This window comes from Vombatus ursinus, unplaced genomic scaffold (genome assembly GCF_900497805.2).
Source record: "Vombatus ursinus unplaced genomic scaffold, bare-nosed wombat genome assembly UNPS02014825.1, whole genome shotgun sequence".
Lineage (NCBI taxonomy): Eukaryota > Metazoa > Chordata > Mammalia > Diprotodontia > Vombatidae > Vombatus > Vombatus ursinus.
This window is the reverse complement of record NW_020954603.1, coordinates 2,909,226-2,922,978: the sequence shown is the minus strand read 5'-3', so window position 1 is coordinate 2,922,978 and position 13,753 is coordinate 2,909,226. Positions and strand designations below refer to the sequence as shown.

At 51.9% G+C, this 13,753-nt stretch overlaps 1 protein-coding gene across 5 annotated transcripts in view; it reads right to left on the bottom strand.

Annotated features, from left to right (window-relative positions):
* The window catches only part of SLC5A9 (solute carrier family 5 member 9), a 20,020-nt gene extending 6,822 nt beyond the window's left edge, over positions 1-13,198 (bottom strand). For 2 of the 5 annotated variants that reach the window (XM_027838257.1, XM_027838262.1), the window contains exons 1-11: positions 12,919-13,198; positions 9,752-9,969; positions 8,839-8,910; positions 6,618-6,722; positions 5,463-5,627; positions 4,929-5,034; positions 4,549-4,629; positions 4,140-4,345; positions 3,277-3,412; positions 1,271-1,378; positions 89-239 (exon numbers count right to left, since the gene is read on the bottom strand). In XM_027838257.1, the coding sequence (XP_027694058.1) occupies positions 89-239; positions 1,271-1,378; positions 3,277-3,412; positions 4,140-4,345; positions 4,549-4,629; positions 4,929-5,034; positions 5,463-5,627; positions 6,618-6,722; positions 8,839-8,910; positions 9,752-9,874 (1,253 nt within the window). In that variant the 5' untranslated portion in view covers positions 9,875-9,969; positions 12,919-13,198. The remainder of the gene's footprint in view (positions 1-88; positions 240-1,270; positions 1,379-3,276; positions 3,413-4,139; positions 4,346-4,548; positions 4,630-4,928; positions 5,035-5,462; positions 5,628-6,617; positions 6,723-8,838; positions 8,911-9,751; positions 9,970-12,918) is intronic. The other 3 variants (XM_027838259.1, XM_027838258.1, XM_027838261.1) reach the window with 3 other exon arrangements.
* Between the last annotated feature and the right edge of the window lie 555 nt (positions 13,199-13,753).

Below are 13,753 nucleotides of genomic sequence, written 5' to 3'. Positions count from 1 at the left end.
GCCGAGGGACCTGGAGGGGAGGGACGAGGCCCCCAGCCCCAGGACGATGGGAGGGGGCAGTGCGAGAGCCCAGGGAGGCAGCCAGGACCTGCCGACTACCATCAGCTCCCGCTCAGTCGCCTTCCTGCGGACACGCTGCCAGATGTCAATGGCGAAGAGGGTGCTGCTGCTGTTGAAAATGGAGGTGAGTGAGCTCATGAGGGCCGCCATGATCACGGCAATCATCAGGCCCCGAAGCCCTGTGGGGAGAGAGAAGCACCCTCTGGGATAGCAGTCCCGCAGGCACCAGCTGGGGCTGGCTGGGGGCTACGCCACTAAGCAAGCTAGCGCTGCATCCAAACGTCCCTCTGGGATACAGGCGCCCTTGAGGACTGGCTGGGGAATGAGCAGCAGGAGGGCCTATAGGCCTACAGGCACCAGCTGGGGCTGGCTGGAGGCCAAGAAGAGCATTGGAGCGCCAGGCTTCACCTTCAGTCCTAATGCCTGGGGGAGAAGAAAACCCTAGGGACCTAATCTCCCTGCCTAGACCTGGAAATTAAGAAACGCACAGGCCTGGAGTCAGGAGAACCATAGCTGAGATTTGGCTTCTCTGCCACAAGTCCCTTTCCTGCTCTGTTCTCTAGGATGAGGAGACTAAGCCTTGCCCTCCTGACCTCACGGGGCTAGTGGAAAGACCTCACTGTTCTCATGGGAAAGTACAACTTTACGCCCAAGGACTGAGGTCCAACGAAGGGAAGGGATTTGCCTGAGGTCACATAGTGACCCAGGGCAGTCAAGCAACAAACATTTGAGAGCCTACTATGTGCCAGGCACTGTGCTAAGGGCTGGGGATACACAGACAAATAATCAAGGCATTGCCCATCCCAGGAGAGGCATAACTAGGGAGAGTCAGCTGGGATTTTGTCCCAAGGTGGACAATTTGGAGGGTGCTGTCAACACCTGAGGGGAGGGGGCTTTTTCTCCATAGCGGCAGTGGCAGAGACAGGAGCTCTGTATCCCTTGCCCATGCTGTCACCAGCCTCATTCACCTGTGCCCTTGTTCCCAAGCTTTTCTCTGCCCCTACAGACAATAGCATCTAACCCAGGAGGCGATAGTTTCTTCCCCCGATGTCCCAGGGTACAATTCCTCACCTCTCACAATCTGCCCCCCCCTCCATTTACCCCAGCTGTAAAGGTTTCTAGATATGGGCTTGCCTCTTACCTGCCCCTCCTTTTATGCCCCTCCCTACCAGGCTGTCCCCTCAGACCCTAAGGCCAGGTGAGGCCTCACCTACAGGCATGAGCTCCATCACCAATTTGGGGTATGCGATGTTAGAACAGCCCACTTGGGCCCCACAGATGGCCTGGCAGATGTCAGGGTCCACACAGCCAACCACATCTGTAAAAGCCAAGGCAGAAGTCAGGACTGAGGGTAGGCTGACCCCACTATGTCATGAACAGGGTAGCCATCCACCCAGAGGATGGTGGACGTAGGGCAGGGCCAGGCCTGTGCTGGGAGGGAGCAGACAGGGGCCTGCGCCTTGGGGCATAGGGAAACCCCCTGCCCCAAAGTCCCTCCTCTCCAGGTCATCCACAGAGCCTGGCACCCATGCCTAGAAGCCTACTCCTTTGGGTTAAGGCACTGGCCCTTTGGGAAAATAGAACACTCCAGAGGAAGTCATTTATTAAGCCCTTTTCAGTCATTAACAGTTTTGGAAAAATTCTAGAGGCTAAAAAAGTCAGAGCTGAGAAGATCTTTAGAGCAGAGAAGATCAGAACTGGGAAGGGCCCTAGAACAGGGAATGTCAGAGCTGGGAGGGGCCTTAGAACAGGGAATGTCAGAACTGGGAGGGACCTTAGAACAAGGAATGTCAGAGCTGGGAGGGGCCTGAGAATGGGGAATGTCAGAGCTGGGAGGGGCCTTAGAACAGGGGATGTCAGAGCTGGGAGGGAGCTTAGAACAGGGGATGTCAGAGCTGGGAGGGAGCTTAGAACTGGGAATGTTAGAACTGAGTGGGAGGAATCTTAGAACATAGAACATCAGCAGTAGGAGGAAACTCAGAACATAGAACTTCAGAAGGAGGAGGAACCTTAGAACATAGAACACATAAATGTCCTGGGGCATGTCAGACCTAGGAGAACCTTTAGAAACCACTTAGTTTTGCAGCAGAGAAAACTGAGAGTTGAGGTCCAGAGCACGTAGATGATGTGGACCCTCTCTTAGTAGGCTGGGCGTCTCCCAGCCCCACCAGGACCCTTCCCCTGGAGAATCCCTGCCCATCCTCCCAATGTCTCCCCTCTGAGGGTCTTCCCATGATTCCAGTGGATGGCTGCTACCTTCTTCCGGCCCTGGGTTGTTCTCATCCCATGGTCTTTTTTGCCTCTTAGCCCCTCCCCCCCCAGACACTAAACTGAGCTCCAGGAATGCCTGGACAGGGTCTTATCCAAACTTTGTGTCTCCCTCACAGCCTAGAGAAGGAATCTGCACACAGAAGGGGCTTAATCAATGCTGGCTAACCTGAATTGTGACTAGAATCTGAGTGTCTGGCCTCCCTGTACCAGCTCTCTCCACTCCACCAAGGTGGGCAACCAGCAGAGGTGGGTGGGGCTAGGACTAAGTGGGAGAAGCCTAGAACCTGGGACCCTACCCAAGGAAGGCAGGCATTGGGGCATCTGGGCTGCAGCATCAGGCCATTGGCAAGGACAGATTTCAGCTTGATGTCAGAAAAAAGCAGCCTACCCATGAGAGCTGTCCTAAGTGGAGTAGGCTGCCAAGAGGTAGTGAGCTCCCCATGCTCAGAGGTCTTTAATCAGAGGCAGGATGGTCTCCTGTAAGGGGAGGTGTAAAGTGGGTTCTTTTTTTTTTAATTATGTGTTCTTTTTTTCTTTTTTAGGCAATTGGGATTAAGTGACTTGCCCAGGGTCACACAGCTAGTAAGTGTCAAGTGTTTGGTCTGAGGCCAGATTTGACCTCAGGTCCTCCTGGCTTCAGGGCTGGTGCTGTATCCACTGCGCCACCTAGCTACTCGGGTTTTTTTTTTTTGCCTAGGCAGTTGGGGCTAAGTGACTTGCCCAGGGTCACACAGCTAGTATGTGTTATGTGTCTGAGGCCAGATTTGAACTCAGTTCCTCCTGAATCCAGGGCTGGTGCTCTATCCTCTGTGCCACCTAGCTGCCCCTATGTAAAGGGGATTCTTGTTCTGCTGTGGGGGAGGGGACCAGAGCCCTGGAAGGGCCCTGCCAGCTCTGAGCCCCAATTCCTCCTTGCCCCTGGAGACCAGAAAGCACGTCCCATACCTGGGTACAGAGCCCGGCTGATCATCCCGGGCATGACAATGAAGAACATGGGCAGGATCTTCAAGTAGCCCCCGAACACGGAGCCCCCCTTGGCATGGGATAAGTTCTTGGCTGACAGGGATCGCTGCACAATTACCTGTGAGGGGGAGACGGGGAGCAGAGGTCGCGGGGGTTCAAGGACTGGGCGGCCTTGTGGTGGGAGCCGGGGCCTTGCTGGCCCATGGCACAGACTGCAGCCAGCAACAGGCAGCTCGCCCTCAAGCCCTGGCCTGGGGCCGCCTGAGCTTCTCCCTGGGCACAGACTCAGCCCTGACCTTGTGTTGCTTGACTCTGGTAACAGCCCTGTGAGGGGCAGGGCAGGTGTAAATGTCCTCATTGGCCAGATGAGGAAACTGAGCTCAGCCTCGAAGTCGCTTACTCAAGGTCACAGAAGGAGCTGGTGGAAAGTGGGACTCTTGACTCCAAGCACTTTCGGGGGTCTGGGGTGGGGAAACTCTGTGATTTCATTGGTTTAGGGAGCTCCCAGAGAGGAAACTTCCTCCACCGGGGCGGGTGGACAGTCGCCCAGAGAGCGCTGCCTGGGGCTTTAAGAGGTTGAAGGGCTTGCTGGAGGTCACGCAGCCAGTGAGGGTTAGAGGCCAGACTTGAACCCAGGTTGTGCTATGTGGCCCATGCCACTGCCTGGCTGGCAGGCACTAGACCCGTAGTTGAGCTGAAGTTCCTCTAGACCAGACTCCTTCTGCCAGGTAGTCATGACCATGGGCTCTCCTTTGGGGCCTGCTTGTGCCTCAGCCCCTTTTCCAGGAGCAGTGGGCCTGGCTGGGAGCCCTGCCAGGGAGTGTGACTGCTGAGGGCTATGGTACCTGGTCTGTGCACCAGCACCAAGTGGCCAGCACCGTAAGCCCAAAGATGAGGCCGGGCCATGGGATGTCCCCCGTGACAGGGTCCCGGAGCAGGTGGAAGGCATCGGACCGAGGCAGGTGGCAGGTGGTGTTGGGCACAGTGATGTTGGCGATGGCAGCGTTGTACTTCTCCTGCAGGCCTGGGTACCAGCCGACTTCCTTAAACCCTGCAAATCCAGAGCATCTGCTCATGGGGAACAGGGCACCATGGAATGGAGCACCTCCCCGTGTCCCCTTGCATGGCATGGGGCGGGGAGACCACGTCGTGGGCTCTCTATGGGGATCCTGGGGAAGGAGGGGGCGTGGCCCCTGTCCTCAGGGAGTGGTCAGGCCCATCCCCATCCCCCGCCCCAGCCCCACAAGGCCTTACCTAAGAACATGAGGACCAGTGCTCCCCCCACCATGATGACAGTCTGCAGAGCATCCGTGTAGATCACAGCAGTCAGGCCCCCTAGGACCAGAGGAGGGCAGGGATCAGTCCCACGACCAATCAGGTTGTCCCAGCTTCTGGGTGACCAGGGGAGAGTGCTTGGCTTGACTGTTCCTCTCTGCTCTCTCTCTCTCTCTCCCTCTCTCCCTCCTTGCCTCTCTCTGTCTCTGTTTCTCTCTCTGTGTCTGTCTCTCTCTGTCTCTGTCTCTCCACACCTCCTTCTTCCCCTGTCTCCCCCACTTTCTTCTCCCTTCTCCTCCTGTCGGCCCATCTGCATCGACTCCCTCTGGGTGTCAATTCCTGGCTCCCAGAGCCATTACCAGCAATGGTGTAGATGGCTGTCACAACCAGGAGGATGACTGTTGTTAGATAGAGATTCCAGCCCAAGGACACCTGGATGAACAGGGCTCCAGAGAAGATGTCAGTCTGCAATGAGATCAGATGGAGAGAACTGTCCTGGGGGAGGGGAGGCTCCCAGGCCAGGGCCCCATCCCAGCTTAGGCATCCCAGGCTCTGGCCCTCACTCCTCTCAGAGAGGCCTTGGCTTGGCGGAAAGTGAGTTGAGAAAGGAGGCAGAGGGAAGGAGGGAACAGGCCCTGGGTTCCAGTTCTGGACCTGTCACTGACTTGCAGTGTGTTGGTAAATAAATCCCTTCTCTGAGCCTCAGTTTCCTCATCTTTAAAGTAGGGGTCATAATCCCTCTCCCTCCTCCCTCAAGAATGAAAAAGACAAAATGAGGTAAATGATGGAAGGGCCAGTGTATGATTACCCTCCTCCCCCCAGAGTGTCTAGCAGTGTGTGCCTTGGGGAAATAGAACCCCAGGGCAGCCTCATGAGCAGGAACATCCACTCACTGAAATTTTGGTGAAGATGTACAGGATGAGGGACAGGACAGACATGTACACTTGGATCCTCTGGCCCCCAAATCGCTTCTTCAGGTACTCAGGCATCGTGACGACCCCTGCTGCAATGTAGACGGGGACAAAGACCCAGCCGAGTGCCACGAGCAGCCAGGTCGCCTGGGCAAAGGCAAAGGGGAGGAAAGCATGAAGCCAGAGCTCTCTCTTGCTGGACCCTAGACATAGTGAAGTAGTTGGCTGCCTACCCAGGAGGGATCAGGGTCTCTTGGTCCAGAGGTTAGGAGCCCTAGGAGTAGTGCCTTGATTCTGCCACCAACTATCTGTGTGATCTTAGGGAAGTCACTCCCTTACTTTGTGCCTCAGTTTCTCCATTGGTAAAATGGGGGGGTCTGACAATTTCTAAATTTCCTCACGGTTCTGACATTTGTGGAACCGTGTTCCAAGATCCTATGTTCTAAGTGTATCTAGAGTTTTGAGAGAAATGATTATTTCTCTTTTTTCTTAATAACCGATTACTAATGAGGAGAGCCTGGATTTTTTTCACTTTCTATTTCCTCATTCTTTACTAGATCAAATCAGCCCCTGAAAAATAGGTCTGATAATGAGATTGGATTTAACATTCTCTTCAATCTTGTTGTGTTCTGTTCAGGCTTGGAGGTGGGGTAGATCCTTTGTCTAGATTGCCCAAGGCTGGGGGTAGTCTGGGAGTAAGAGGACATAATCAAATAATGTCCCCCCCCCCCCCCCCGACCCTTCATTAGAATAGGCCCACCTCTCATTATAATATTAATTCTTATCTTTAAGTGTTAACCAATCAGAGTTGAGTACTACCTGTTGGGAACACCCACTCTTCCAAGGGCATATAAGCCTCAAGAGGCCGCCATGATCCATCTTTGATTCACAAGAGACAGCCAAACGACCATCCTTTTATTAATTATTCACTAGCCATAATTAATGAAGTGATTAATTGCCCAGGAATTATGTCTCTCCAACTTTTCATACATCACAGTTTGCAGTAAGTTAGAGAGAGGAAACCAAGCCCAGATAAGCATTTCTTATCTCAGTTAAATCAAGAGTGGCTATGCTCATGTTCCCTGGGGATCCCAAGCTCCCAGCCTGGGGTGGGGATTACTCCCATGGGCTACTCACATTCCATTCGAAGCCACCCACAGCCAGGCCCCCGGCTGCCCCTGTCCCAGCCAAGCCGATGAATAAGCCACTGCCCACATTGCTGGACATCAGAGAGGCACCGATCTGAGAAGTAGAGGAGAGAGATCAGAGATAGGGGCTGAAGCCTTGGCTTCTGGGTAACTAGATTTGGGAGGTGGGCTCCCAAATGGATGGAGATGAGGGGTCATTGTGTCAATCTTCTGGACAGGGGGTCAGAAGAGTTAGAATCTCTAGACAGCCAGAGATAGAGAGACAGAGACAGACAGGGATAAAGAAAGACAGAAAGTCAGAAAGAGACAGAGAAAGAAAGACAGAGAGAGTACATCTAGATGTTTTAAGGATTATGAAGTCTTGGGCAAGAAACTGAAGTCCTTTGGGGCATATAGATGGTATTTTCGTCACTCTTGCTAATTGACATTAAAGGTGTCAAAAGATGTGCAGGTCCATCACTGGAAAATGGTCCTGGGAAGGTTTGCCTTCTTTGAAAGGGGCAGAGGAGGTAACCAGCATAGAGCAGTGAACCCAACTTTGATTCCTGTTAATGAGCTTCTTATGATAGGAATGGCTTGTGAGCACAGAGGAAAGGGGAAGTGATAGTGAACAGAAGGCTGATGCAGCGGGAAAGGTCTTTTGTTTGGAGTCAGAAGTGCAGGAGTCAGTACCTGGCACAGAGTGGATACTTAATAAAATCTTATTAGTTGATTAATCAACCTGGGTTCAAATACTACCTCAAATACTTTTTAGCTACATCAGTCAGTCAATAAGCATTTATGAAGCACCCACTATGTGCCAGGCACTGTATGAAGCTCTGGGGATACAAAGAAAGGTTAAAACAATCCCAAAGAAAATACAAAAAAGAAAAAAAAAACAGAAGAAAGACAGATAGCCTTGCCCTCGAGGACCTCACGGTCTGAAGGGGGAATCACCGAGCTAACAACCATGCACAAAGAGGGTATAGACAGGATGTGCTGGAGAGAATCAATAGAAGGGAGGCATCAGCATTAAGGGGATTAGAAAGGGCTTCTGGGGAAGTGACCTTAAGCAGGTCTCACTCTGCCTCATTGTATTTCCATCTCTTTATTTGTAAATTGGCCGAGTTAGACTAAATGATTTCTCAAGGCCCTTCCAGGTCCAAGCCTTTGGAGCCCATGACTCCATGGATGCTGAACAATGGTTCGACTCAGATTCAGGAAGGCCTTTGGTTCCTTGTGAACAAAATGGAGATAAGGGACTAAACATTAGGACCATTAGCTGGGCTGACAACTGGATGGAAGGAGATTGTCCTGAATGGTTCTGTGTCAACTTGGAAGGAGGTCTCTGGTGAAGTGCCCCAGGGATCTATGCTTGCCTCTGTTCTGTTGAACATTTTTATCAGTGATTAGGAGAAAGACATGAATAGCATGCTCATCAAATCTGCAGATGAAACAAAGCTGGGAGGTACAGCTAACACACTGGATGGATGACAGAGTCAGGATTTAAAAAGGTCATTGAGAGGCTGGAGCACTGGGCTGGATCGAATTAGATGAAATTCAACAGGATAAACAAAGTCTTTGCACTTGGGTATAAAGCAGCTTTGCAAGTATGAGGTGGGGAAGATGTGGATTAGGCAATAGTTGTTCTGTAAAAGATCTGAGGGTGTTAGTGGACCACAAGCTCAATATGAGTCAGCAGTGGGATGGAGCTACCCAAAAAGCTAATTCTATCTTGGGCTGCATTCAGAGAAGCAGAGCTTCTAGGAATAGGGATGTGGTCATTCCACTCCCCTTTGGCCTGGTCAGACCATACCTGGAGCCCTGTGTAAGTTTTGGGTGCTATCTGGGGGAGATGGAGACTTCCAGAGAAGGGTGAGCAGGGGATATTTAGCTTGTGCCCTTGTATGTGCTGGTAGGAAAAGTCTTCTCTCAGGACTTCCTGTGTGAGCTGTCTGATTATCAGGGTGTTCATTCAACAAATGTTGAGCCCCTAGCACATGTGGTTGGCTTTGTATGGGGGACTCCTTCCCTGTGGGACCTCAGGAGGCTGGACATAGAAACACCCTAAGCTTAAGCCACTGACCGGCCTGTCCCTCGATGGAGGCTACAGTCTCCCTCTAAGGCAGCCCTGAGGAATGGGAGAAGGAAGCCCTGGAGAGGTCACACACACTGGGGCAGGGTCAGCATCTACACCCAGTTGCTACGATACCCGCCCGCCTGGGACTTACCGGCCACCAAGTCATGGACCTCCCAGCCAAGAAATAGCCCCCAACGGTGCTTCTGCTGGCCCGCAGGGAGGACTGGAAAGGAAAGAGCCAGAGATGAGCCTATCGGAGCCAAAGCCTCCCTTTCCCTCTCTGAGCTCCCAAGGCAGGCCACATGCTCAGCAGGACCACACCTGCCTTCTCCCAGTGTGTGACCTCCCTCCTCCGCCCTTCCCCTGTCTCCTGACCTCTCCTCCCCACCACTCATCCCGGAAGCTCTTTCCCTCTTCTTTCTTTCAAAACCTGGTTTAAGATTTTAATTTTGGGGGCAGCTAGGTGGTGCAGTGGACTTAAGTTCAAATTTGGCCTCAGACACATAGCACTCACTATCTGTGTGACCCTGGACAAGTCACTTAACCCCATTGCCTCAACAAAAAAAAAAAATTGGTTTTCCAGTTTCTGTCTCAAATGAATTGTTCCTTGTGTATCAAAGTGGAGATGGCATATCCTTGCTCTTCCTCTGCCTTTTCCTCCTGGGCTCCTCTCCCTCTCCCGACAGTGTAGGGGGAAAGGGAAGCTCAGTAAACGTCTTCTGATTGATTGATTCCCTCTGTAACCTCCAGTCAGTCTCTTCCCCTCTCTAGGCCTCAGTTTCCCTCTCTGGAAAAGTGGGACTAAATGATCTCTAAGGCTTCTCCCAACTCTGACCTTCTATGTGCTATCCCAAGACAGAGACTATTTCTAGCCTGATTCTATCATTCTCTACTTCCAAATCCCCCACAGACTAGACTCAGTCCTATGAATCCACTGGGCAGGTCTCCAGCTGTGGAAGGATGGAGATGTGTCAGTGGCCCTGTGCCAACCCCCAACCCCCTTGCCCCAGATATGCCTTGTCCCTCCTTCTGACCACCCCTGGCCCCCAGGGGCCCAGGCTCACCCAGATCCCCAATGCCAGCACGAAGACAAAGTAGAAGACGACAACCAGGATGTCATAGACGTTGAGGATGGCCCTGGCCTCCTGGGGAGGCTCTGCTGGGGCCTCTCGAGCTCCTGCCTCCATCTCCCACAGCGCCTGTGGGGCTCAGGGCCAGTGTGGACTTTGAGGTGCACCCAAGTCAACAGCCTTCATTCCACCCCTGTAATCATTAATCAGCCCTGGCCGAGAGGGAGAACGCTTAGGGTGGGGCTGAGGGTTGTGGATCCAAACTCCCTGCCAGCCAGGGTCCTCCCTCCTCAGCTGTAGTCAGCCCAAGGAGGAAGAGAGAGCAAAAGGAAAGAAGGAAGGAAGGAAGGAAGGAAGGAAGGAAGGAAGGAAGGAAGGAAGAAAAAGAGGGAAGAGGAGAGAAGGATCACAAAATCTTGAGAAAGGTGGATCAGTGGAAACCTGAAAGGGCTTTGATTGTTTACCGGGAAAACCAAACAGGAATCTGTGGAATACTATTGAGGCACTGAGGTGGAGGTCTATGGGTATGGAATGTTGCATAAATCGACATACACAGTTAATGTGTTGATCGGTTTTGTAGCAATTTTTTTTGTCTTTGTTTCAAAAATTTGTTGGTTGTGAGGAGAGGGCAACATTTTATTTAAATTAAGAAAAAGCTCTGAATGGCCCACAGGCATTGAAAACAAGGTGGAATGATGCCCATCCAGAGCTAATGTTTAGTATAATCCACACATAGCTTTATTAAGCACCTATTGTGTGCCCAGTCCTGTGCTGAGGCTTTCCAGAAGCCCTGGGGTAGAAGGAATGAAGGAGGAATAACAACAAGGTGGAAGGCACATTTCCACTGCTATCCTGGGCCTTTGTCATTTTACTGAAAGCTTAGGGACCTGGTTCAGTGAGCCAAGGACCTGCCCTGGCATGGTGGCTAGGCCTTGGAGGCCCAGGTTATTTGACGACATGTGTTCTGAATCTGGCTCTGCTTCTTGTGGCCAATGTGACCTTGGGAGAACTCCTTTCCCTCCCTGGGCCTCAGTTTCCTCCTGTCTAAAATGAAGGGACTGGATTATATGAGGTCTGAGGTCCCTTCCCAATTCCAAGGCATATAATTTGGGATCAAGGATTAGTTACTGGAACTGTGACTTCCATTTACTCTAAGTCCACTTTCAATTTCTGGGTCTCAGTTTCCCTTTCTGTAAAATGGCAACAATGATCCTTCTCCCAGGCTCTTGTAAAATCAAGATGAGATGGATGATGGATGAGCAAGCATTTTAGGAGCCTGTATGAATCTGAGTAGAGAGGAATTGGTGTATGAACACCCCCACACCCCCAGCTTAGCCAAGGAAGCTCCAGCGGGAAAGGCCAGATAATGAGGTGTAAAGTATAAAGAGGAAATCTCCCTTCCCCCACACCCTTAAGAAGTGTGAGTGATGGCAGATGACAAGTCATGCTTTTATGAAGTGTTTATGAAAATTCTTTGATGGAATAGGAGACTGGGCACTACCTAGATGGCCCTTTAAAAAAAAAAGCTATGTTCTCTAGCTCTGAAGTCGATTCAGACAGGAGACAGCGGAAGAAACCGATCCCCTGAGATTTACACCTCTTGGAGGTAGAGAGATTTTTCTCCCTTATTCCCCGCCCCCAACAGTAATTGGCCATGATGCTTCCTTCCCACATCTAGTAGGAGACAACACGTCCATCAGGGAGCAGGGACACACACCCTCTGGACAAACTGGAACCCAGAGAATCTGAGGCAGTAGCTGGACCCAGGAAGTAGCTTTAGGGAACGGGACTTCTGGCAGCAGAGAAGAGAGTTTTCTCAAGGTAGAATGAGCCCTGGCAATCTGGCTGTGGAAAAGGAGCAGATCCTGGGAGCCCCGATGACATATCTGCCTGCCTAGCAGAGATATTGTGCTAAGGAAAAGCAGCCTGATGGCTCCCCAAAGGGTGAATGGGGAACTCATGTGGGATTCAGGGGGATGTTTGTCTTACAAAGCCAGGCAGGGGCAGAGAGAAAGAAGTGAGTCCAAGATCAGATTGGGAGGATGGACAAAGACAGAAACGAGAACAGAGACTGGCTATGCATGAGTGGGTGGGAGGGGGCAGGGGAAGGTTGGAAGCAGGAAGGCTGACTGGTAACAGACTGGCTACACATCATTCCTCTCTTTCCTCTCCCTGGAATCGCTGCCCTGCTCCCTTCCCTCCACACCCCCTTATCATCTGCTCCCTCTGCCTAGGCTCTACCTGTGGAAATCCTGCCTGACCTTCAAGGCCTGTTTCAGGTGCCTCCTCCTTCATAAGGCCTTCCCCAAATATAGGGAAATCAGAGACCATCTAGTCCAGCCCCATCCCGCCTCTCTCCATTTTACAGAAGTGGGAACTGAGGCCCAGAGAGGGGAAGAGATTTGCCCAGGGTGACACAGTCAATCTCTAATTCAAGATTCAAACCTAGGTTTTCCTGACTCCAAGGCCACTGCTTTAACCAGATAAGGAAGAAGTGGCTTATAAAGTGGCCGCCTGCCTCAGGATCCTGTAGCTGGCTTTGCAACAGTTATCTGGCATCTGCCCCAGAACCACAGCTCTCTCTGGGGGAGCTAGAAAGAGGTGTCTAGGGGCATTCTTTTGCCACTCTTTGCCAAGATATCTGCTAAGCAGGGGTGGGAGGGGGAAGTGCTTTATAATCTGCAAGGTGGGATTGGGGGAGTAGTGCAGGGAGCCAGTGTTTATTTCTGTCCTCCCCCTCCACCCCATCCCCTGCATAGGGTCAAAGCTTAGGAAGTCTTGGTTCACTGAGTAACTGAGAAGGGAGCAGGACCTTAAGAGAGGTCCCTCTGGGCTTCTTCTCCCTGCCCCCTCCGACGGGGAACAACTGAAAAGGGGAGGAAGAAGAGACAGAGGGAGAGAAGGAGACAAGACCACCGAGAGAAAGAGAGAGATGAAGGATTAGAGAGGATGATAGAACTGGGCAGAGAGACAGAGTGAATGAGCAAGAGAGATGTTCGAGGAAGAAAGAGAGGGAAAGACTATAAAAGTGGAGACAGGGAGTCAGACAGACAAACAGAGACAGAGAAAGAAAGAACAAGACTGCAATAGAAGGGAGAAACAGAAACAGTCTTGACATCCTAGAAAGAGACCCTATCCCCTCCGTGGGGGCACTATCCTACCTGCCAAGCTCCGGATCAGGGCTCTCCTTTCTCACCAAACAGGAACTTTGAATTGTCTGCTTGAATTGGCTGAAGCAAGGCTGAGCTTGGGGATTGCTGGATAGCACCTCTCTGGGCTGGGCTCTGGAAGTGTCTCAGGGAGGAGGGAGGCCCATTCTGGTCTGACCAGTCCCGTTCTGCCAACCTAAGGCCTTGCTTGGGAGGGCCGAAGGGGCATTTTGTGCCACCGAGGCCTCGTGGTTGTCGTCCCAGGGAAAGTTTGGGCCACCGAACTGCCCTCCTACTCTTTCCTGGAATGTGTCAATGCGAGGAGGTGGCATTGGGAGGGCTGCCTATGCAAGGGACCTGGGAAACAGGTTTCTCGGCTTCCTGGGGGTGGATTGGTCCAAGAATGAAGGCAAGGGAGGAAGGGCCCCACCTTCTCTAGGACTGACACTCACACACATACACACAACATAGATAAACACACACACACACACACACTCACACACACACACAGATTATATGCCACGCATGCTGATCTACAAGGCTGGCTTGTTCCTGCTTTTAGGGGACATTTCACTGAGCTCCCTCCACTGATCTCCCGGTCAAACACCTTCCATCCCGCTCCCCTGTCTGAGGACCCTTTGGCCTGAGAGGTCAGACCCCTAGTCCTCTTGAACTCCTCTGGCAGTAATTAACACACTCCTGCGTGGTTATATCCTCCCCATCCCTGTGATCCCGAACCTCCCCTTAGCCCCATCTTTATACAAACCCTGCTCTTCATTCTCCACTACTCTCTCCCTTATCTGAATCCCCTTCATTCATCCTCTCAGTGTTTCACTCTGAAGCTACC